This window comes from Carcharodon carcharias, chromosome 5 (assembly GCF_017639515.1).
Source record: "Carcharodon carcharias isolate sCarCar2 chromosome 5, sCarCar2.pri, whole genome shotgun sequence".
Taxonomy (NCBI): domain Eukaryota; kingdom Metazoa; phylum Chordata; class Chondrichthyes; order Lamniformes; family Lamnidae; genus Carcharodon; species Carcharodon carcharias.
In genome coordinates, this window is record NC_054471.1 from 12,706,183 (window position 1) to 12,724,197 (window position 18,015).

Consider the following 18,015-nt stretch of genomic DNA (forward strand, 5'->3'; position numbering starts at 1 on the left):
AGCCAGTGTTTATTGCCCACCCCAAATTGCCCTTGAGAATGTGGTGGTGAGCTGCCTTCTTGAACCGCTGCAGTCCATGTGGTGTAGGTACACCCACAGTGCTGTTAGGGAGGGAGTACCAGGATTTTGACCCAGCAACAATGAAGGAACTGCGATATATTTCCAAGTCAAGGTGGTGAGTGGCTTGGAGGGGAACTTCCAGGTGGTGGTGTTTCCATGCATCTGCTGCCCTCGTCCTTCTAGATGGCAGTGGTCATGGGTTTGAAAGGTTCTGTCGAAGGAGTGTTGGTGAATTCCTGCAGTGCATCTTGTAGATGGCACACACAGCTACTACTGTGCATCGGTGGTGGGAGTAAATGTTTGTGGATGTGGTGCCAATCATGCGGGCTGCTTTGTCCTGGACGGTGTCAAGCTTCTTGAGTGTTGTGGGAGCTGCACTCATCCAGGCAAGTGGGGAGTATTTCATCATATTCCTGACTTGTGCCTTGTAGATGGTGGACAGGCTTTGGGGATTCAGGAGACGAGTTACTCATCTCACTCTTCCTAGCCTCTGACCTGCTCTTATAGCCTGCCACAGCATTTATATGGCTAGTCCAGTTCAGTTTCTGGTCAATGGTAACCCCAAGGATGTTGATCTTGGGGGATTCAGTGATGGTAATGACAATGAACGTCAAGAGGCGATGGTCAAATTCTCCTTTGTTTGAGACGGTCATTGCCTGACACTTGTGAGGCGTGAATTTTGCTTGTCACTTGTCAACCTAAGCCTGGATATTGTTCAGGTCTTGCTGCATTTGGACATGACTGCTTCAGTCCCCGAGGAGTCGCAAATATTGCTGAACATTGTGCAAATCATCAGTGAACATCCTCACTTCTGACCTTATGATGGAAGGAAGGTCATTGATGAAGCAGCTGAAATGGGTGGGCCACGGACATTCCCCTCAGGAAGTCCTGCAGTGATGTCCTGGAGCTGAGATGACTAACCTCCAACAATCACAACCATAAATAAGATGATCAGTTAATTCTCAGCACACATCTGTGCAGAGAAGGAATTAACATTGCAGATATGAACCCTTTGTTTTAATCAAAGACTCACACCAAAAATGTTAACTCCACTGTTTTCTCCATCTGCAGAGTGTTCCAGCATCTAGTTTTTTACTTTTTGAGAACCAGTTAATCTGTTTTTGTTATTGGGTGAAGAAATGTTCGACATGAGGAGTACCTGCTTCTCTTCAAATAATACAACAGGATCTTCCACATGCAATTTTATAGACAGTACATCCAAAAAAATGGCACATCTGACAATGTTGCACTCCTTTATCAGTGCACTGTCGTGTTAACCTAGATATGTGCTAAGCCCCGAAATGGGGCTCACTGGTAGTTTTGCATGTTAGCAAATCTGATGGGCACCTAGAACAAGTAGATTTAAGAGTATAAAAGCCAGAAACCAGTTCCTGGAGTCCAAAACAAAAATATAAATTTGACCCAATCAGGTCTCAATTAGCTAAAAATGGCATAGTGTACACTTTCAGAAAAGCCAAGCCCTTTGAACATGCTATATATCCAAGGAATTGGAATGCAAATTGAAAGCGAGAAATGGGCCAACATTTCAATTTAAACAAAAGCAGTTGAAAACAGTTAAAAGATTGTACGAAGAACTTGAAAAATAGGAGTAGGCCATACAGTTCACTGAGTTGATTTCACTATTCAATAAGAACATGGCTGAACTTCTACATCAACTCCACTCCCCACCCTCCCCCCACCAACATCCACATCCTTCTGGGGTAGAAAATTCTAAAGAACCCAAACCCAGGTTTAGAAATTTCTCATCTTGGTCCTAAACAATTGACTCTCTATCCTGAGACTATGCCCCCAGTTCTTATCTCTTAAAGCCAGGTGAAATATATTGACATCTACCAAGTTCTGTCGAAGGGTCATGAGGACTCGAAACGTCAACTCTTTTCTTCTCCGCCGATGCTGCCAGACCGGCTGAGTTTTTCCAGGTAATTCTGGGTTTTTTTGACATCTACCATGTTAAGCCCTCAGAATTTTACACAGTTTAATGAGATCAACAATTTAATCAACTCTCATTCTTCTCAACTCCATTAACAAACAATAAGGTCAAAATACAATTAGTGAGAAAGTGCTGAATAAAGATAGGGAAACACAGCCAATCAGAAATATTCAAAGCATTTAAATATCTAATTCAGTTGTGAAGGGTTGATGTTGTTGAGTTGTTACTACTAAAATTTAAACAATCTTATTGCTGTAGTAACTGATTATCTTGGCATACAATATGTTAAGCTGAAGATTATTTTTCAAATCATCTCGAAGGAAGACAGAATTTTCCTGCCAGTGCAATCATTAAAATTGTACATTATAAATTATCATTTCTATCCAGACCCAGTCTTCCAATCCAATGTTCACCTCTCCTGCAGATACCACAGCACATATCATCATAAACTAAATAGAACTAGACACAAGCTGCTCTCCACTCCGCAGAACTCAGGACTAAACAAGCTGCTGCTCAATGTCACCCAATTGCAGCACTGTATCCTTTAGAATGGACGAGAGATGTATCTGATATGCAACAGTCCATGTCTTGACACCCTGAATTCCAGCAGCAACCTACATGCAAGTCACACAGTCACTGAAGCAGAACTTCAGGAAGTGACAGAAAAAGCTCCAAAACTAGCTCAAAACAAAGGTGGTTAACAGGCATCAACAACAACTTGTATTTAAATCACAAATCTAACATAGATCCCCAGATGCATCACAGAGAAATCAAACAAAATCTGATGCCAAATCACATGAGGAGTTCATAGGGAAAAAATTTTAAATATTTAGAACTGTGAGGAGAGTGATAGACTTTAAGAGGCTGGAGGAATGGATGGACATGGGACAGATGAAATGTGAAACGGCACGTTTTAGTAGGAACAAAGAGGAGGGGCAACATAAAATAAATAGCACAATTCTAAAGGGGGTGCAGGAACAGAGACACCTGGGTATATCTGCACTAACCTTACAAGCTGGCAGGAAATGCTTTTGAAAGCGGTTAACAAGCATACTGAATCCTGGGCTTATAAATAGGGTCATGGAATACAAAAGCTAGGAAGTTATGTCAAACCTTTATAAATCTCTGGTTCAGCTTCAACTGCAGTACTGGGTTCAATTCTGGGCAGCACACTATAGGGAGGATGTAAAGACTTTAGAGAGGTGCAAAAAATATTTACAAGAATGATTCCAGGAAGGACGGACTTCAGTTACATGAATAGATTGGAGAAGCTAGGACTGTTCTTATTGAGAAGATTGAGATGGGATTTGATCGAAGTATTCAAAATCACAAGGGCTCTAGACAGAGCAGATGGAGAGAACCTGTCCCCACAGCAGAAGAATCGCAAACCTGAGGGAACCAATATAAGGTGAATGGCAAGAGAACCGACAGCAACGTTGATTTATTTTTGAAACGCAGTAAGCGGTGTGGATCTGAAATAAAGACAGAAAAAGCTGGAAAAACTCAGCAGGTCTAGCAGCATCTGTGGAGGGAGAGAAACAGAGTAAATGTTCTGAGTCCACATGACCCTTCTTCAGACCTGATTTTTTTTGTTTGGGCCCTTGGACGGTGAGGATGGAGGAGGTAAAGGGGCAGGTTTTGCACCTTCTGCAATTGTATGGGAAGGTGCCGTGGGAAGGGGGTGAGGTGTTGGGGGTGACGGAGGAGTGGGCTAGGGTGTCCTGGAGGCAACTGTCCCCATGAAGGGACCCCAGGTTGGAATTGGCAGAATTGGTGGAGGACGATCCTTTGAATGCGGAAGCTGGTGGGGTGAAAAGTAAGAACAAGGAGGATCCTATCACGGTTCTGGGAGGGAGTGAGGGCAAAGGAGCGGGAGATGGGTCGGACACGGCTGAGGGCTCTATCAGCCACAGTGGGGGGTGGGAGGACCTCAATTAAGGAAGGAGGAAGACATGTCAAAAGCACCATTTTGGAAGGTGGCATCATCAGAACAGATGCAATGGAGGCAAAGGAACTGAGAGAATGGGATGGAGTCCTTACAGGAAGCAGCATGTGAGGAGCTGTAGTTGAGGTAGCTGTGGGAGTCAGTAAGCTTGTAATGAATATTGGTGGACAGTCTATTACCAGAAATGGAGAGAGAGGTCAAGGAAGGGAAGTGTCAGAGATGGACCATATGAAGCTGATAGAGGGGTGGAAATTGGAAGCAAAATTGATAAATGTTTCCAAGTCCAGACGAGAGCATGAAACGGCACCAAAAACAGTCATCAATGAACCAAAAGAAGAGTTGTGGGAGGGGGCCCTGAGTAAGACTGGAACATGGAATGTTCCACATAGCCCATAAAGAGACAGGCATAACTGGGACCCATGCAGATATCCATAGCCACACCTTTTGTTTGGAGGAAGTGAGACAAGTTTAAGGAGAAATTGTTCCATGAGAGAACAAATTCAGCCAGGCAAAGGAGAGTGGTGGTGGATGCCGATTGTTCAGGACTGTGATGTGTAATGAAGCAGATTTGATAAGGGAGCTTAAGGTGAAGGAACCCTGAGGAGGAAGTGACCATAATATGATAGAATTTACCCTGCAATTTGAGAGGAAAAAGCTGGAATCAGGTGTAACAGTATTACAGTTAAATAAAGGCAACTACAGAGGCATGAGGGAGGAGCTGGCCAGAATTGACTGGGAGATGAGCTTAGCAGGAAAGACATTGGAACAGCAATGGCTGGAGTTTCTGGGAGCAATTTGGGAGACACAGCAAAAATCATCCCTAGGAAGAAAATGCATACCAAAGGGAGGACGAGGCAACTATGGCTGACAAGGGGAGTCAGGGACAGCATAAAAGCTAAAGAGAAAGCATACAATGCGGCAAACAGCAGTGGAAAGCCAGGGGATTGGGAAGCCTACAAAGACCAACTGAGGACAATTTAAAAAATGAGGGAGAAGATGAAATATGAGGGTAAACTAGCCAGTAATATGAAAGAAGATTGCAAGAGTTTTTTAGATATATAAGGGGTAAGAGAGAGGCAAAAGTGGACATTGGGCTGCTGGAAAATGACACTGGAGAAGTAGTAGTGGGGAACAAAGAAATGACGGAGGAACTGAATAGGTACTTTGCGTCAGTCTTCACGGTGGAAGACACGAGTAATATCCCCAAAGTTCAAGAGAGTCGGGGGGCAGAGGTGAGTATGGTGGCCATTACCAAGGAGAAGGTGCTAGGAAAACTGAAAGGTCTGAAGGTGGATAAATCACCTGGACCAGATGGATTACACCCCAGAGTTCTGAAGGAGATAGCTGAAGAGAGAGTGCAGGCGTTAGTGGTGATCTTTCAAGAATCACTGGAGTCAGGGAGGGTCCCAGAGGACTGGAAAATCGCTAATGTTACCCCCCTGCTTAAGAAGGGAGTGAGGCAAAAGACAGGAAATTACAGGCCGTTTAGCCTGACCTCGGTCGTTGGTAAGATTTTAGAGTCCGTTATTAAGGATGAGATTTCAGAATACTTGGAAGTGCATGGTAAAATAGGGCAAAGTCAGCATGGTCTCATCAAGGGGAGGTCATGCCTGACAAATCTGTTAGAATTCTTTGAGGAGGTAACGAGCAGGTTAGACAAAGGAGAGCCAATGGATGTTATCTATTTGGACTTCCAGAAGGCCTTTGACAAGGTGACGCACAGGAGGCTGCTCAGTAAGATAAGAGCCCATGGTGTCAGAGGGAAGGTACTCGCATGGATAGAAGATTGGCTGTCTGGCAGGAGGCAGAGAGTGGTGATAACGGGGTCCTTCTCAGGATGGCGGCCAGTGACTAGTGGAGTTCCACAGGGGTCAGTGTTGGGACCACAACTTTTCACTTTACACATTAATGATCTAGATGAAGGAACTGAAGGCATCCTGGCTACGTTTGCAGATGATACAAAGATAGGTGGAGGTACAGGTAGTATTGAGGAGGCGGGGAGGCTGCAAAAGGATTTGGACAGGTTAGGAGAATGGTCAAAGAAGTGGCAGATGGAATACAATATGGGGAAATGTGAGGTCATGCACTTTGGTAGGAAGAATAGAGGCATAGACTATTTTCGAAGTGGGGAGAGAATTCAGAAATCTGGAGTGCAAAGGGACTTGGGAGTCCTAGTCCAGGATTCTCTTAAGGTTAACTTGCAGGTTGACGCAGTAGTTAGGAAGGCAAATGTAACGTTGGCATTTATTTCGAGAGGACTAGAATATAAAAGCAGGGATGTGCTGCTGAGGCTTTATAAGGCTCTGGTCAGACCATATTTAGAATATTGTGAGCAATTTTGGGCCCCGTATCTCAGGAAGGATGTGCTGGCCCTGGAGAGGGTCCAGAGGAGGTTCACGAGAACGATCCCAGGAATGAAAGGCTTAACATGTGAGGAACATTTGAGGACTCTGTGTTTACACTCGATGGAGTTTAGAAGGGTAAAAAGGGGGGGATCTGATTGAAACTTACAGAATACTGAAAGGCCTGGACAGAGTGGACATGGGGAAGATGCTTCCATTAATAGGTGAGACTAGGATCTGAGGGCACAGCCTCAGAGTAAAGGGAAGACCTTTTAGAACAGAATGAGGAGAAACTTCTTTAGCCAGAGAGTGGTGAATCTATGGAATTCATTGCCACAGAAGGCTGTGGAGGCCAGGTCATTGAGTGTATTTAAGACAGAGATAGATAGGTTCTTGACTGGTAAGGAGATCAAAGGTCACAGGGAGAAGGCGGGAGAATGGGGTTGAGAAACTTATCAGCCATGATTGAATGGCAGAGCAGACTTGATGGGCCGAATGGCCTAATTTCTGCTCCAATGTCTTACAGGCTCTGTTCATAGAACCGGAGAGCCCTCAGACCATCCCAGTGGGGGATGGAGGTGTGGAGGGATTGGACGTCCATGGTGAAGAGGTGGCAGTTAGGGCCAGGGAACTGGAAATTGTAGGGCATCAGAGGAATTGCAGATAAAAGCAAAATACTGTGGATGCTGGAAATCTGAAACAAGAACAAAAATAGCTGGAAAAACTCAGCAGGTCTGACAGCATCTGAGAGGAACACATTTAACGTTTCAAGTCCGGAGGAATTGCGGACGTAGGTGGGAGAAGACTAGAAAAGGGGAAAGAGAACCGAGTCAAGATTAAGAAGAAATGAGTTCCGTGGGGCAGGAACAGGCTGACACAATCGGTCCAACGGGGCAGTCCTGTTTGTGGGTTTTGAGAAGGAGGTAGAAGCAGGCTGTGCAGGGTTGGCAGATTATGAGGTTGGAAGCTGTGGAGGGAAGATCTCCAGAGAAGATGAAGTCAGTGACGGTCCTGGAAACAATGGCTTGATGATCAGTGGTGGGGTCAAGGTCCGGGGTAGGTTTGGAAGAAGTGTCTGAGAGTTGGCACTCAGCTTGAGAGATAAAGGTCAGCACGCCAAACAACAACAGCACCACCCTTGTCAGCAGGTTTGAAGCTCTGAAGAAGGGTCACACGGCCTCAAAATATTAACTCTGCTCTCTCTCGCCACAGATGCTGCTAGACCTGCTGAGTTTTTCCAGCATTTTCTGTTTTTGTTTCAGATTTCCAGCATCCACAGCATTTTCCTTTATCTGAGGATCTGGAATACATTGCCTTAGAGTGTAGTGGAGCCAGATTCAATCATAGCTTTCAAAAATAAATTGAATAAGCACCTAAAGGGAGACGACGTGTAGAGCTATGAGAAAAGGGCCTGGGTAATGGGGCTCGCTGAGTTGCTCTGGCAGAGAGAATGACCTCATAAGCTGCAACCATTCTATTCCATCAGTATAGAAGATTAAAGGGTGATCCAACTGAGGTACAGCCCTCTGATGGAGATGTAGTCCAGGAAAAGGAGGCTTGACCTTAAAATTGGAGCAGCATCATTCTCTGGGGTATTAGCAGGAACCACGACAACAAAGCCCAGTGGAAATCTGTGACTATGCTCCCAGAAAGGTGCTGACTTCAGTCAATCAAAAGTTTAAAAGAGATTGATAGATACTTATTAGGCAAAGGCATAAGGGTGAAAGCAACAATGTGGATCGAAGGAGTGATGATGCAGGTCGCCATGATAAAGTGACTAGTGGAAAAGAATCAAGGGGTTGAACGCAATGTGCTAACTTATGCAGATTCACAGCCTGGCAAAAGCAGAGTCCCCACTCGAGCAGTGCTCCATTTATGAGAACGTACACAGCCATGAATCAGTCTTAAAACGGCCGCACAGCGCAACAAGCAAGTTGGGCACTGCAAACATAAGTTTGGATGAACATTGATTGAATGGCCTCCTTCTGTTCGTATGACGGATACCATTGGAAGAACACACTAGCAAAGATCAAATCAGCCAACATGTTTACGTTCCCAAGTAAAGAGTGGCCAGTAAGTAGTGACTGCAAGAATCAACAGAACACAGGCACGTTTTCAATATTAGCACAAGCTCAAGGACAAGGGGGTGCATGAATTGAAGTTTGTACAGAAAATCATTAATATACAATTCCTTCAGACACACCAAAGTTATGCATTTCAAGTAAGTAATGGATACACTTTTAGCAGGTGGGGATTTTAGGATGGAAATACGAACATACGAATGAGGAGGAGTCGGCCACTCAGCTCTTCGAGCCTGCTCCACCATTCAATTTGATCAAGGCTGATCTAATTGTAACCTTAACCCCACGTTCCTGCATACCTCCGATAACCTTTCATCTCCTTGTAAATCAAGAATCTATCTCGCTCTTCCTCATAAATATTCAAAGACTCTGCTTCCACCACCTTTTGAGGAAGAGTTCCAAAGATCCACACCCTCAAATTTCTCATCTGTGTCTAAAAATGAATGATCCTTTTTTTTTAAAACAGTGACCCCTAGTTCTAGATTCTCCCACAAGAGGAAACATCCTCCCCACATCCACCCTGTCAAGAACCCTCAGAATCTTATATTTTTCAATCAAGTCACCTAATGCCTTTTCTAAATTGCAGTGGATACAAGCCTAACCTGTCCTCCCTTTCCTCATAAGACAACCCACCCATTCTTGGTATCAGTCTAGTAAACCTCTGAACTGCTTTTAACACATTTACATCTTTCCTTAAATAAGGAGATCAGTAGTGTACACAGTACTCCAGATGTGGTCTCACCAATGCCCTGTACAACTGAAGCATAACCTCCCTACTTTTGTAATCAATTCCCCTCACAATAAATGAAAACATTCTATTAGCTTTCCTAACTGCTGTACCTGCATATTAGCCTTTGTGATTCATGCACTTGGACACCCAGATCCATCTGAATCTCAGAGCTCTGCAATCTCTGACCATTTAGATAATAAGCTTCTTTTTCATTCTTCCTGCCAAAACGGACAATTTCATTTTCCCACATGATACTCCATTTGCCAGATCTTTGCCCACTCACTTAACCTATGTCACTTTGTATCCTCCTTACGTCCTCTTCACAAATTACTTTCCTACCCATCTTTGTGCCATTAACAAATTTAGCCACCATTCCTTCAGTCCTTTCATACAAGTCATTTATATAAAAGGTTTCCTGATTTACAGCTATTTCCGGGAAGTTACTTGCGTCCCCTATAATGAAGAACGAAGCAAAATACCTGTTTAATTCATCTGCCATCTCCCTACTTGCCATCAATTCCCCAGATGCACTATAAAACCAATGGAAAGAAGTCTGGGAGTGCCTTGTGGACAGAAATGATTTTTTTTCACAGTTTTGTAAAGTTCTCAAGGTTGGAGATAGCCATAAGTAATTTCATGAAGATAAAGGCTGTTTTAACAAGAAAAGTTAAGCTTGTAATAACGAAAAAACTCATAGGATGCTACATTCTATCCACTTTCCTGTATACCTCAGAAACCTGGACAATAAGTAACGATCTGTGGAAGAAAATAAAGGTCTTTGAATTGTGGATGCTAAGACATGTGCTTAAAATTGCATATTCAAACCATAAGACAAGCAAAGAGATGCTTGAAATGGCAAGAGCAAATGATCTCTAAAAAGTCAGTAATTCGGCCATTTGTTCGAAGCTGAAAACCTCCAGGGATCCCTTGTGTGCAAAGTGGAGGGCAGCAGAAAGAGGGGTCGACCTAAGCATATTTGGATGACGGACATCATAAAGCAGTTGCAGACAAGCTACAGTGGAGGAAGGCGCAAGACAGACAAGTGTGACATAACTACACAGCAGACCTCCATAAAAGAGCAACAAAGTTCTCCACACAATGGACAGAAGAACAACGAATTATGTATTACCTACATGCATGAAGAGTTGGAAGCCTGCTTAAATTTAACCTGTTTTCCTGAAATTTGCTAGTGTTTTGTATGCATCCTAGCAGGAATCAGGACATTAAAGGGAAAAGATCATCCAAATTTATATTTAAAGATATTTAAAACTGAAGTTAGCAGAGAAATTCAATTTCGTCCAAATGCAATTTCATTGTCGATGGAAACTCAAGCTAAAATACCAGCATTGACTTTAATTTTCTCAAATACATTTTTCATCTTTGAATTTCATTCACAAATGTATAGACGAAAGAAAACTATTTGAAACTGGCCTGATTAGTCCATGTTCAAAAAAGAAATCATTTACATTACAAGGTTGGCCATAACTTACCACTACTGAATACTCGAGAGAAAAGGCCAGACACAGGTGAAAACAGAGGCGGTAGTGACTCTTAAAAATTGCCTGTAAATTCGATGCTCTGGTCTGCTGATCACAGGTGGGAGGGAGAGAGCGAGGGTAGCTGGGGGAGAGCAAGGGGGAGAAGAGTAGCGGGGAGGGGGGGAGTGGGGTGGGGGTGGAAGAGTGAGGGGTGAGTGGGGTGGGGGGGAGAAGAGTAGGGGGGTGGTGGGGGGGGGAGAAGAGTAGGGGGGTGGTGGGGGGGGAGAAGAGTAGGGGGGTGGTGGGGGGGGGAGAAGAGTAGGGGGGGGTGGTGGGGGGGGGAGAAGAGTAGGGGGTGGTGGGGGGGGGGAGAAGAGTAGGGGGCTGGTGGTGGTAGGGGGGGGGAGAAGAGTAGGGGGCTGGTGGTGGGGGGGGGAGAAGAGTAGGGGGCTGGTGGTGGGGGGGGGGAGAAGAGTAGGGGCTGGTGGTGGGGGGGGGGAGAAGAGTAGGGGGCTGGTGGTGGGGGGGGGAGAAGAGTAGGGGGTGGGGGGGGGGGAGAAGAGTAGGGGGTGGGGGGGGGAGAAGAGTAGGGGGTGGGGGGGGGGAGAAGAGTAGGGGGTGGTGGGGGGGGGAGAAGAGTAGGGGGTGGGGGGGGGGGAGAAGAGTAGGGGGTGGGGGGGGGGGAGAAGAGTAGGGGGTGGGGGGGGGGAGAAGAGTAGGGGGTGGGGGGGGGGAGAAGAGTAGGGGGTGGGGGGGGGGAGAAGAGTAGGGGGTGGGGGGGGGAGAAGAGTAGGGGGTGGGGGGGGGAGAAGAGTAGGGGGTGGGGGGGGGAGAAGAGTAGGGGGTGGGGGGGGGAGAAGAGTAGGGGGTGGGGGGGGGAGAAGAGTAGGGGGTGGGGGGGGGAGAAGAGTAGGGGGTGGGGGGGGGAGAAGAGTAGGGGGTGGGGGGGGGAGAAGAGTAGGGGGTGGGGGGGGAGAAGAGTAGGGGGTGGGGGGGGGGAGAAGAGTAGGGGGTGGGGGGGGGAGAAGAGTAGGGGGTGGGGGGGGGAGAAGAGTAGGGGGTGGGGGGGGGAGAAGAGTAGGGGGTGGGGGGGGGAGAAGAGTAGGGGGTGGGGGGGGGAGAAGAGTAGGGGGTGGGGGGGGGGAGAAGAGTAGGGGGTGGGGGGGGGAGAAGAGTAGGGGGTGGGGGGGGGAGAAGAGTAGGGGGTGGGGGGGGAGAAGAGTAGGGGGTGGGGGGGGGAGAAGAGTAGGGGGTGGGGGGGGGAGAAGAGTAGGGGGTGGGGGGGGGAGAAGAGTAGGGGGTGGGGGGGGGAGAAGAGTAGGGGGTGGGGGGGGGAGAAGAGTAGGGGGTGGGGGGGGGAGAAGAGTAGGGGGTGGGGGGGGGAGAAGAGTAGGGGGTGGGGGGGGGAGAAGAGTAGGGGGTGGGGGGGGAGAAGAGTAGGGGGTGGGGGGGGGAGAAGAGTAGGGGGTGGGGGGGGGAGAAGAGTAGGGGGTGGGGGGGGGAGAAGAGTAGGGGGTGGGGGGGGGAGAAGAGTAGGGGGTGGGGGGGGGAGAAGAGTAGGGGGTGGGGGGGGGAGAAGAGTAGGGGGTGGGGGGGGGAGAAGAGTAGGGGGTGGGGGGGGAGAAGAGTAGGGGGTGGGGGGGGGGAGAAGAGTAGGGGGTGGGGGGGGGAGAAGAGTAGGGGGTGGGGGGGGAGAAGAGTAGGGGGTGGGGGGGGAGAAGAGTAGGGGGTGGGGGGGGAGAAGAGTAGGGGGTGGGGGGGGAGAAGAGTAGGGGGTGGGGGGGGAGAAGAGTAGGGGGTGGGGGGGGAGAAGAGTAGGGGGTGGGGGGGGAGAAGAGTAGGGGGTGGGGGGGGAGAAGAGTAGGGGGTGGGGGGGGAGAAGAGTAGGGGGTGGGGGGGGAGAAGAGTAGGGGGTGGGGGGGGAGAAGAGTAGGGGGTGGGGGGGGAGAAGAGTAGGGGGTGGGGGGGGAGAAGAGTAGGGGGTGGGGGGGGAGAAGAGTAGGGGGTGGGGGGGGGAGAAGAGTAGGGGGTGGGGGGGGGAGAAGAGTAGGGGGTGGGGGGGGGAGAAGAGTAGGGGGTGGGGGGGGAGAAGAGTAGGGGGTGGGGGGGGAGAAGAGTAGGGGGTGGGGGGGGAGAAGAGTAGGGGGTGGGGGGGGAGAAGAGTAGGGGGTGGGGGGGGAGAAGAGTAGGGGGTGGGGGGGGGGAGAAGAGTAGGGGGCTGGTGGTGGTGGGGGGGAGAAGAGTAGGGGGCTGGTGGTGGGGGGGGGAGAAGAGTAGGGGGTGGTGGTGGGGGGGGAGAAGAGTAGGGGGTGGGGGGGGGGAGAAGAGTAGGGGGTGGGGGGGGGGAGAAGAGTAGGGGGTGGGGGGGGGGGAGAAGAGTAGGGGGTGGGGGGGGGAGAAGAGTAGGGGGTGGGGGGGGGGAGAAGAGTAGGGGGTGGGGGGGGGAGAAGAGTAGGGGGTGGGGGGGGGAGAAGAGTAGGGGGTGGGGGGGGGGAGAAGAGTAGGGGGTGGGGGGGGGAGAAGAGTAGGGGGTGGGGGGGGGAGAAGAGTAGGGGGTGGGGGGGGGGAGAAGAGTAGGGGGTGGGGGGGGGGGAGAAGAGTAGGGGGTGGGGGGGGGGGAGAAGAGTAGGGGGTGGGGGGGGGGAGAAGAGTAGGGGGTGGGGGGGGGGAGAAGAGTAGGGGGTGGGGGGGGGGAGAAGAGTAGGGGGTGGGGGGGGGAGAAGAGTAGGGGGTGGGGGGGGGAGAAGAGTAGGGGGTGGGGGGGGGAGAAGAGTAGGGGGTGGGGGGGGGAGAAGAGTAGGGGGTGGGGGGGGGGAGAAGAGTAGGGGGTGGGGGGGGGGAGAAGAGTAGGGGGTGGGGGGGGGAGAAGAGTAGGGGGTGGGGGGGGGAGAAGAGTAGGGGGTGGGGGGGGGAGAAGAGTAGGGGGTGGGGGGGGGGAGAAGAGTAGGGGGTGGGGGGGGGGGGGAGAAGAGTAGGGGGTGGGGGGGGGAGAAGAGTAGGGGGTGGGGGGGGGAGAAGAGTAGGGGGTGGGGGGGGGAGAAGAGTAGGGGGTGGGGGGGGAAGAAGAGTAGGGGGTGGGGGGGGGAGAAGAGTAGGGGGTGGGGGGGGGGAGAAGAGTAGGGGGTGGGGGGGGGAGAAGAGTAGGGGGTGGGGGGGGAGAAGAGTAGGGGGTGGGGGGGGAGAAGAGTAGGGGGTGGGGGGGGAGAAGAGTAGGGGGTGGGGGGGGAGAAGAGTAGGGGGTGGGGGGGGAAGAGTAGGGGGTGGGGGGGAGAAGAGTAGGGGGTGGGGGGGAGAAGAGTAGGGGGGGTGGGGGGGAGAAGAGTAGGGGGGGTGGGGGGGAGAAGAGTAGGGGGGGTGGGGGGGAGAAGAGTAGGGGGGTGGGGGGGGGAGAAGAGTAGGGGGTGGGGGGGGGAGAAGAGTAGGGGGGGGGAGAAGAGTAGGGGGTGGGGGGGGAGAAGAGTAGGGGGTGGGGGGGGGAGAAGAGTAGGGGGGGTGGGGGGGAGAAGAGTAGGGGGGTGGGGGGAAGAGGGGATGGGGGGGAAGAGGGGATGGGGGGGAAGAGGGGATGGGGGGGAAGAGTAGGGGGGTGGGGGGAAGAGGGGATGGGGGGGAAGAGTAGGTGGGGGGGGTAGGAGAAGAGTAGGGTGGTCGGGAGAGAGGAATCTCCTCCTCCCCCACCCCCAGTCCCACCGGGTTTTTATGGGGGGGGGGGTCGGCGGCGGCGGCGGTGTCGGGGGTCCCGACTCCTCACACATAAAAAAAACATCCAACAACAGGCGATCAAACAAAAGCGGCGGCAGCGGCGGCGGCACCAGCCTCCCGCTCGGTCTCCTTGACCAAGTTAGAATATTAACGTCCTTTTTTTTGGTGTAAATTATTGAAAGACCAGCTTCTTACCTCATTGTCGGGGAGGTTTCTCCGAGGGTTTTTATTCCTTTGATGCCGGTGAGAGAAAATTCCTCCTTTTTTCTTTCCTCCTCACTCACTTTCGCAAAGGAGCAGAGACTTGAACCGACAAAATAATTTTTTTTTGGGGGGGGGGTAAGAGAAAAAAAAATAGCGGCTAATATATGGCGAAGAGACAGAGAAATAAATAGATCCGCTGGATCTCCTCACTCGCCGCAAAAAGCCGGCTCTGCGACAAGAAATCAAAGAGACTGACCCTCGTTACCTCAGAAAATTACAGAGTTACAAAGCCACTGACCCGGGGGGAGAGGGAGGGGGTTCTTTTAAACCATTTCTGAGGAGAGAGGGTGTTTTTTTTTTAATCAAGGGTAAAATTATATTTTATGTTTGCAAATAACCAACGGTCTCCACCGGCGCGCGCTGCTCCGCTCGCACAATCGCACTCAGATTGGCGCCCGCTCGCCGGAAGTGGCCGTCCCACCGCGGCTGCCAATCAAAAACCGCAAACCATTTCCCATTGCAATGACCGACCGACCGACCGGACGGCCGGCCATGCCCCCGCCCATCCCCCCGCCCCTCTCTCGGCCGCCCGTCAATCAAAACACGCTCACTTCCGCCTCTGTTCCCGACCCCGCCTCCCCAGCGCCTCACCCACCCGTCAATCGCCTACCCCCGAAACCCCGCCTCCTCTCCCTCACTCAAGCCTCCGGCTGCCTCGAGCTCTGCCTCAGCGCCCCCGAGTGGCCGGGCAGGAGTATGACTTGTCGGGAGTGAGGGGGTTGGAGCTCTTTTTGTTTTTTTCTCTCCAAAGTGTGTCCCCGGCTTCTGCTGTCCTCTTTTATCTCTCCAATGGGTTTTCCCTGTTTGTGCCCAACATGTTCCCACTCAATAATCTGCGGGCAAATTCTGCTCCCCGGTGGCTCATCATGTTTATCCCGTGCGGCATCATCCCCTCCTCACCAGTCTGGTGTGCTCTGCACATTTTTAACCCATGTCCAACTTTGCAGATGTACCTATCTGCATTTTCAAGGAAATTACAATGAGGGATTTTACTTTTCTGAATGTAGATTGGGATAGTAATCGTGTAAAGGGAATAGGGGTGGATGAGTTTCTGAAGTGTGTTCAGGAGGATTTTCTATGTCAATATGTGGGTCTAATTCTGGGGAATGATGAGGTGGATCAAGTGCATCAAGTATCACCAATTATTTAGGGAACGGCGATCACATATAAGGTTTAGAATTGGCTATTGGAAGAGACAAGGAACAAAATGGAGTAAAAATAATTAACTGGATGTAAGCCAACTTCACCAGCGCAAGAATGGATCTGGCCCATGCAAATTGGAGTCAAAGATTGGTAGGCAAAACTGTAACAGAACAATGGTCTGCCTTTAAAGAGATGATTTGGAATAAACTACATCCCCGAGAGTGGGAAAAGGTAGGACAAACAAAGGCAGAGCTCCCTGAATGACGAAAGATAGAAAGTAAGATGAAGCAAAGAAAAGGTCCATATGACAGATGTCTGGTGGATAAGGGGCGCCAAGCTGAATATAGAAAGTTCAAAGGGAAACTGAAAAAAACAAATAAAAAAGTCAAAATTAAGGCATGAGAAGAGACTGGCAGGTAACACAAATGGGAATCCAGAAGTCTTCTGTATGCATTTAAGTAATACAATGGTGGTAAAAGGAGGAGTGGGGCTGATTAAGGATCTAAAAGGGGAGACAAAGGACTGAGGATGTAATTGAATACTTTGCCAAGGAAAAAAAGTCATTGTAAAAGAGGAGGTAATTTTTTTTTAAATTATTCCTGCAAGGCTAATTTGTTGCTAATCCCTAATTGCGTTTGAACTGATTGGCTTGCTTGGTCATTTCAAAGTGAACCACATTACTATGGACCTGGAGTCACATGTAGGCCAGGCCAGATAAGGATGGTATATTTCCTTCCCTAAAGGACATTAGTGAAGCAGATGTATTTTTTTGCAGCACTTAATGATAGTTTCATGGTTACTATTACTGAGGCTAACTTTATATTCTAGTTTTTGTTACCTTAATTCAAATTTCACAAACTGCCAATGGTTAGATTTGAACCCATGTTCACAGGGCATTAGCCTGATATAGTTAAATTACTAAGTCAGTGACCTTACCACTATGCTACTGTCTCCCCAAGATTCAACCATGGTTTTCTGAAGAGAATTTGATAATTATGTGAAGATAAAAATTTGTAGGGCTGCAAGGGAAAGGCAGGGCAATGGAACTAGGTGAGTTGCACCTGCAGAGAGCTGGCATGGACAAAATGGGCTGAATGGCTGCCTTCTGTTCTCTAACCATTCTTTCCTTTTATAAATCTTTTCACTCAACAACTACCTGCATTTATATAACATCTTTAATGCAGTAAAATGTTCCAAAGTTTTTCACAGGAGTGTCATCAGGCCAAAATTAACACCAAACCAAGGAAGGCACCATTAGGATAGGTGACCATTGGTTTGGTACGAAATGTAGCTTTTAAGGAGTTTCATGATGTCAGACATGGATAAATGATGGCATTCTCACTTCAAAGTCATAAAGACATGGATTCCAGCCCCATTTGAGGGACTTGACTCCATAATCCAGGCTGACAGTCCAGTGCGGTATTGAGTGAACATTGCACTGTCAGAAGTGCCATCTTCCGAATGCAACATCAAAGAAGGGCCCAGCTCATAATGGGGCTGCCTGGCTGTGAAGCCCCCACAACAGAAGTGATCACTGATTACCCCGCTCTGCTCCTCCCCTTAACCCAGCATCCTGCCTCAAACAATGGTCAGCCTCTTGGGTGACAAAGTCAGTCATTGGCTGACCTGCAAACCTAGAACCATCAGGCGAAGAAGAGAGTGAAGGTGAGGAAGGAGTTAAGAAGCATGAACCAGGTCATGGGATAAGAGAAGCTTCTGGGTGCATTCTGATCCTGTTACACTGACAGGTCAAGTAAACATGGAACAAACAGATCTGCCAGGGGGGCCTCATGCAAAGCAAGCAGAGGGAATCTTTCTGCAGCAGCCTGTCACAGACACATTCCACCACAGTATGTCATTGGCTTTATTTATCATTGATCTGTCTGTCAGTGGCAGCCAGTGTCCCTTACATGATACATCCTCCAAGAACGACAACAAAGGGCAGAGAAAATAGAACATGGAGCAGGACGTGCCACCTGGCTGTGATCTCAACACTCCCCATGTCATTAAAGTAGAATGAACTCAGCCCTCTGGAACATATTGTGTTGGCATGCTGAATCACCCTGTGCTTTCACAGCACTGTGACAAATCACAGGCCTGTTGTTTCTTCTCAAAACAATCTCTAGCCTCAAGTTTAACCCCCACCGTGCCATCCATTAGTCCAGCTTTTGTGTGTTTGTGAAAGAAAGGAGAGGAAAGAGGGAGTTAACAAAATGCTCCTCACCATCTCTTGTCACTTTAATTGGAGTGTTTTGATTTGTGTGCAAGATGCCACCTAGCCCAGACAGCTGAGAATGTCCTGGAGAATCAGACTTCAGC

General features: G+C 49.4%; 1 protein-coding gene across 1 annotated transcript in view; it reads right to left on the bottom strand.

Annotated features, from left to right (window-relative positions):
- The window catches only part of enah (ENAH actin regulator), a 566,884-nt gene extending 551,991 nt beyond the window's left edge, over window positions 1–14,893 (bottom strand). The window contains exon 1 of the mRNA XM_041188077.1: window positions 14,485–14,893. Within this exon, the coding sequence (XP_041044011.1) occupies window positions 14,485–14,489 (5 nt within the window). The 5' untranslated portion in view covers window positions 14,490–14,893. The remainder of the gene's footprint in view (window positions 1–14,484) is intronic.
- Between the last annotated feature and the right edge of the window lie 3,122 nt (window positions 14,894–18,015).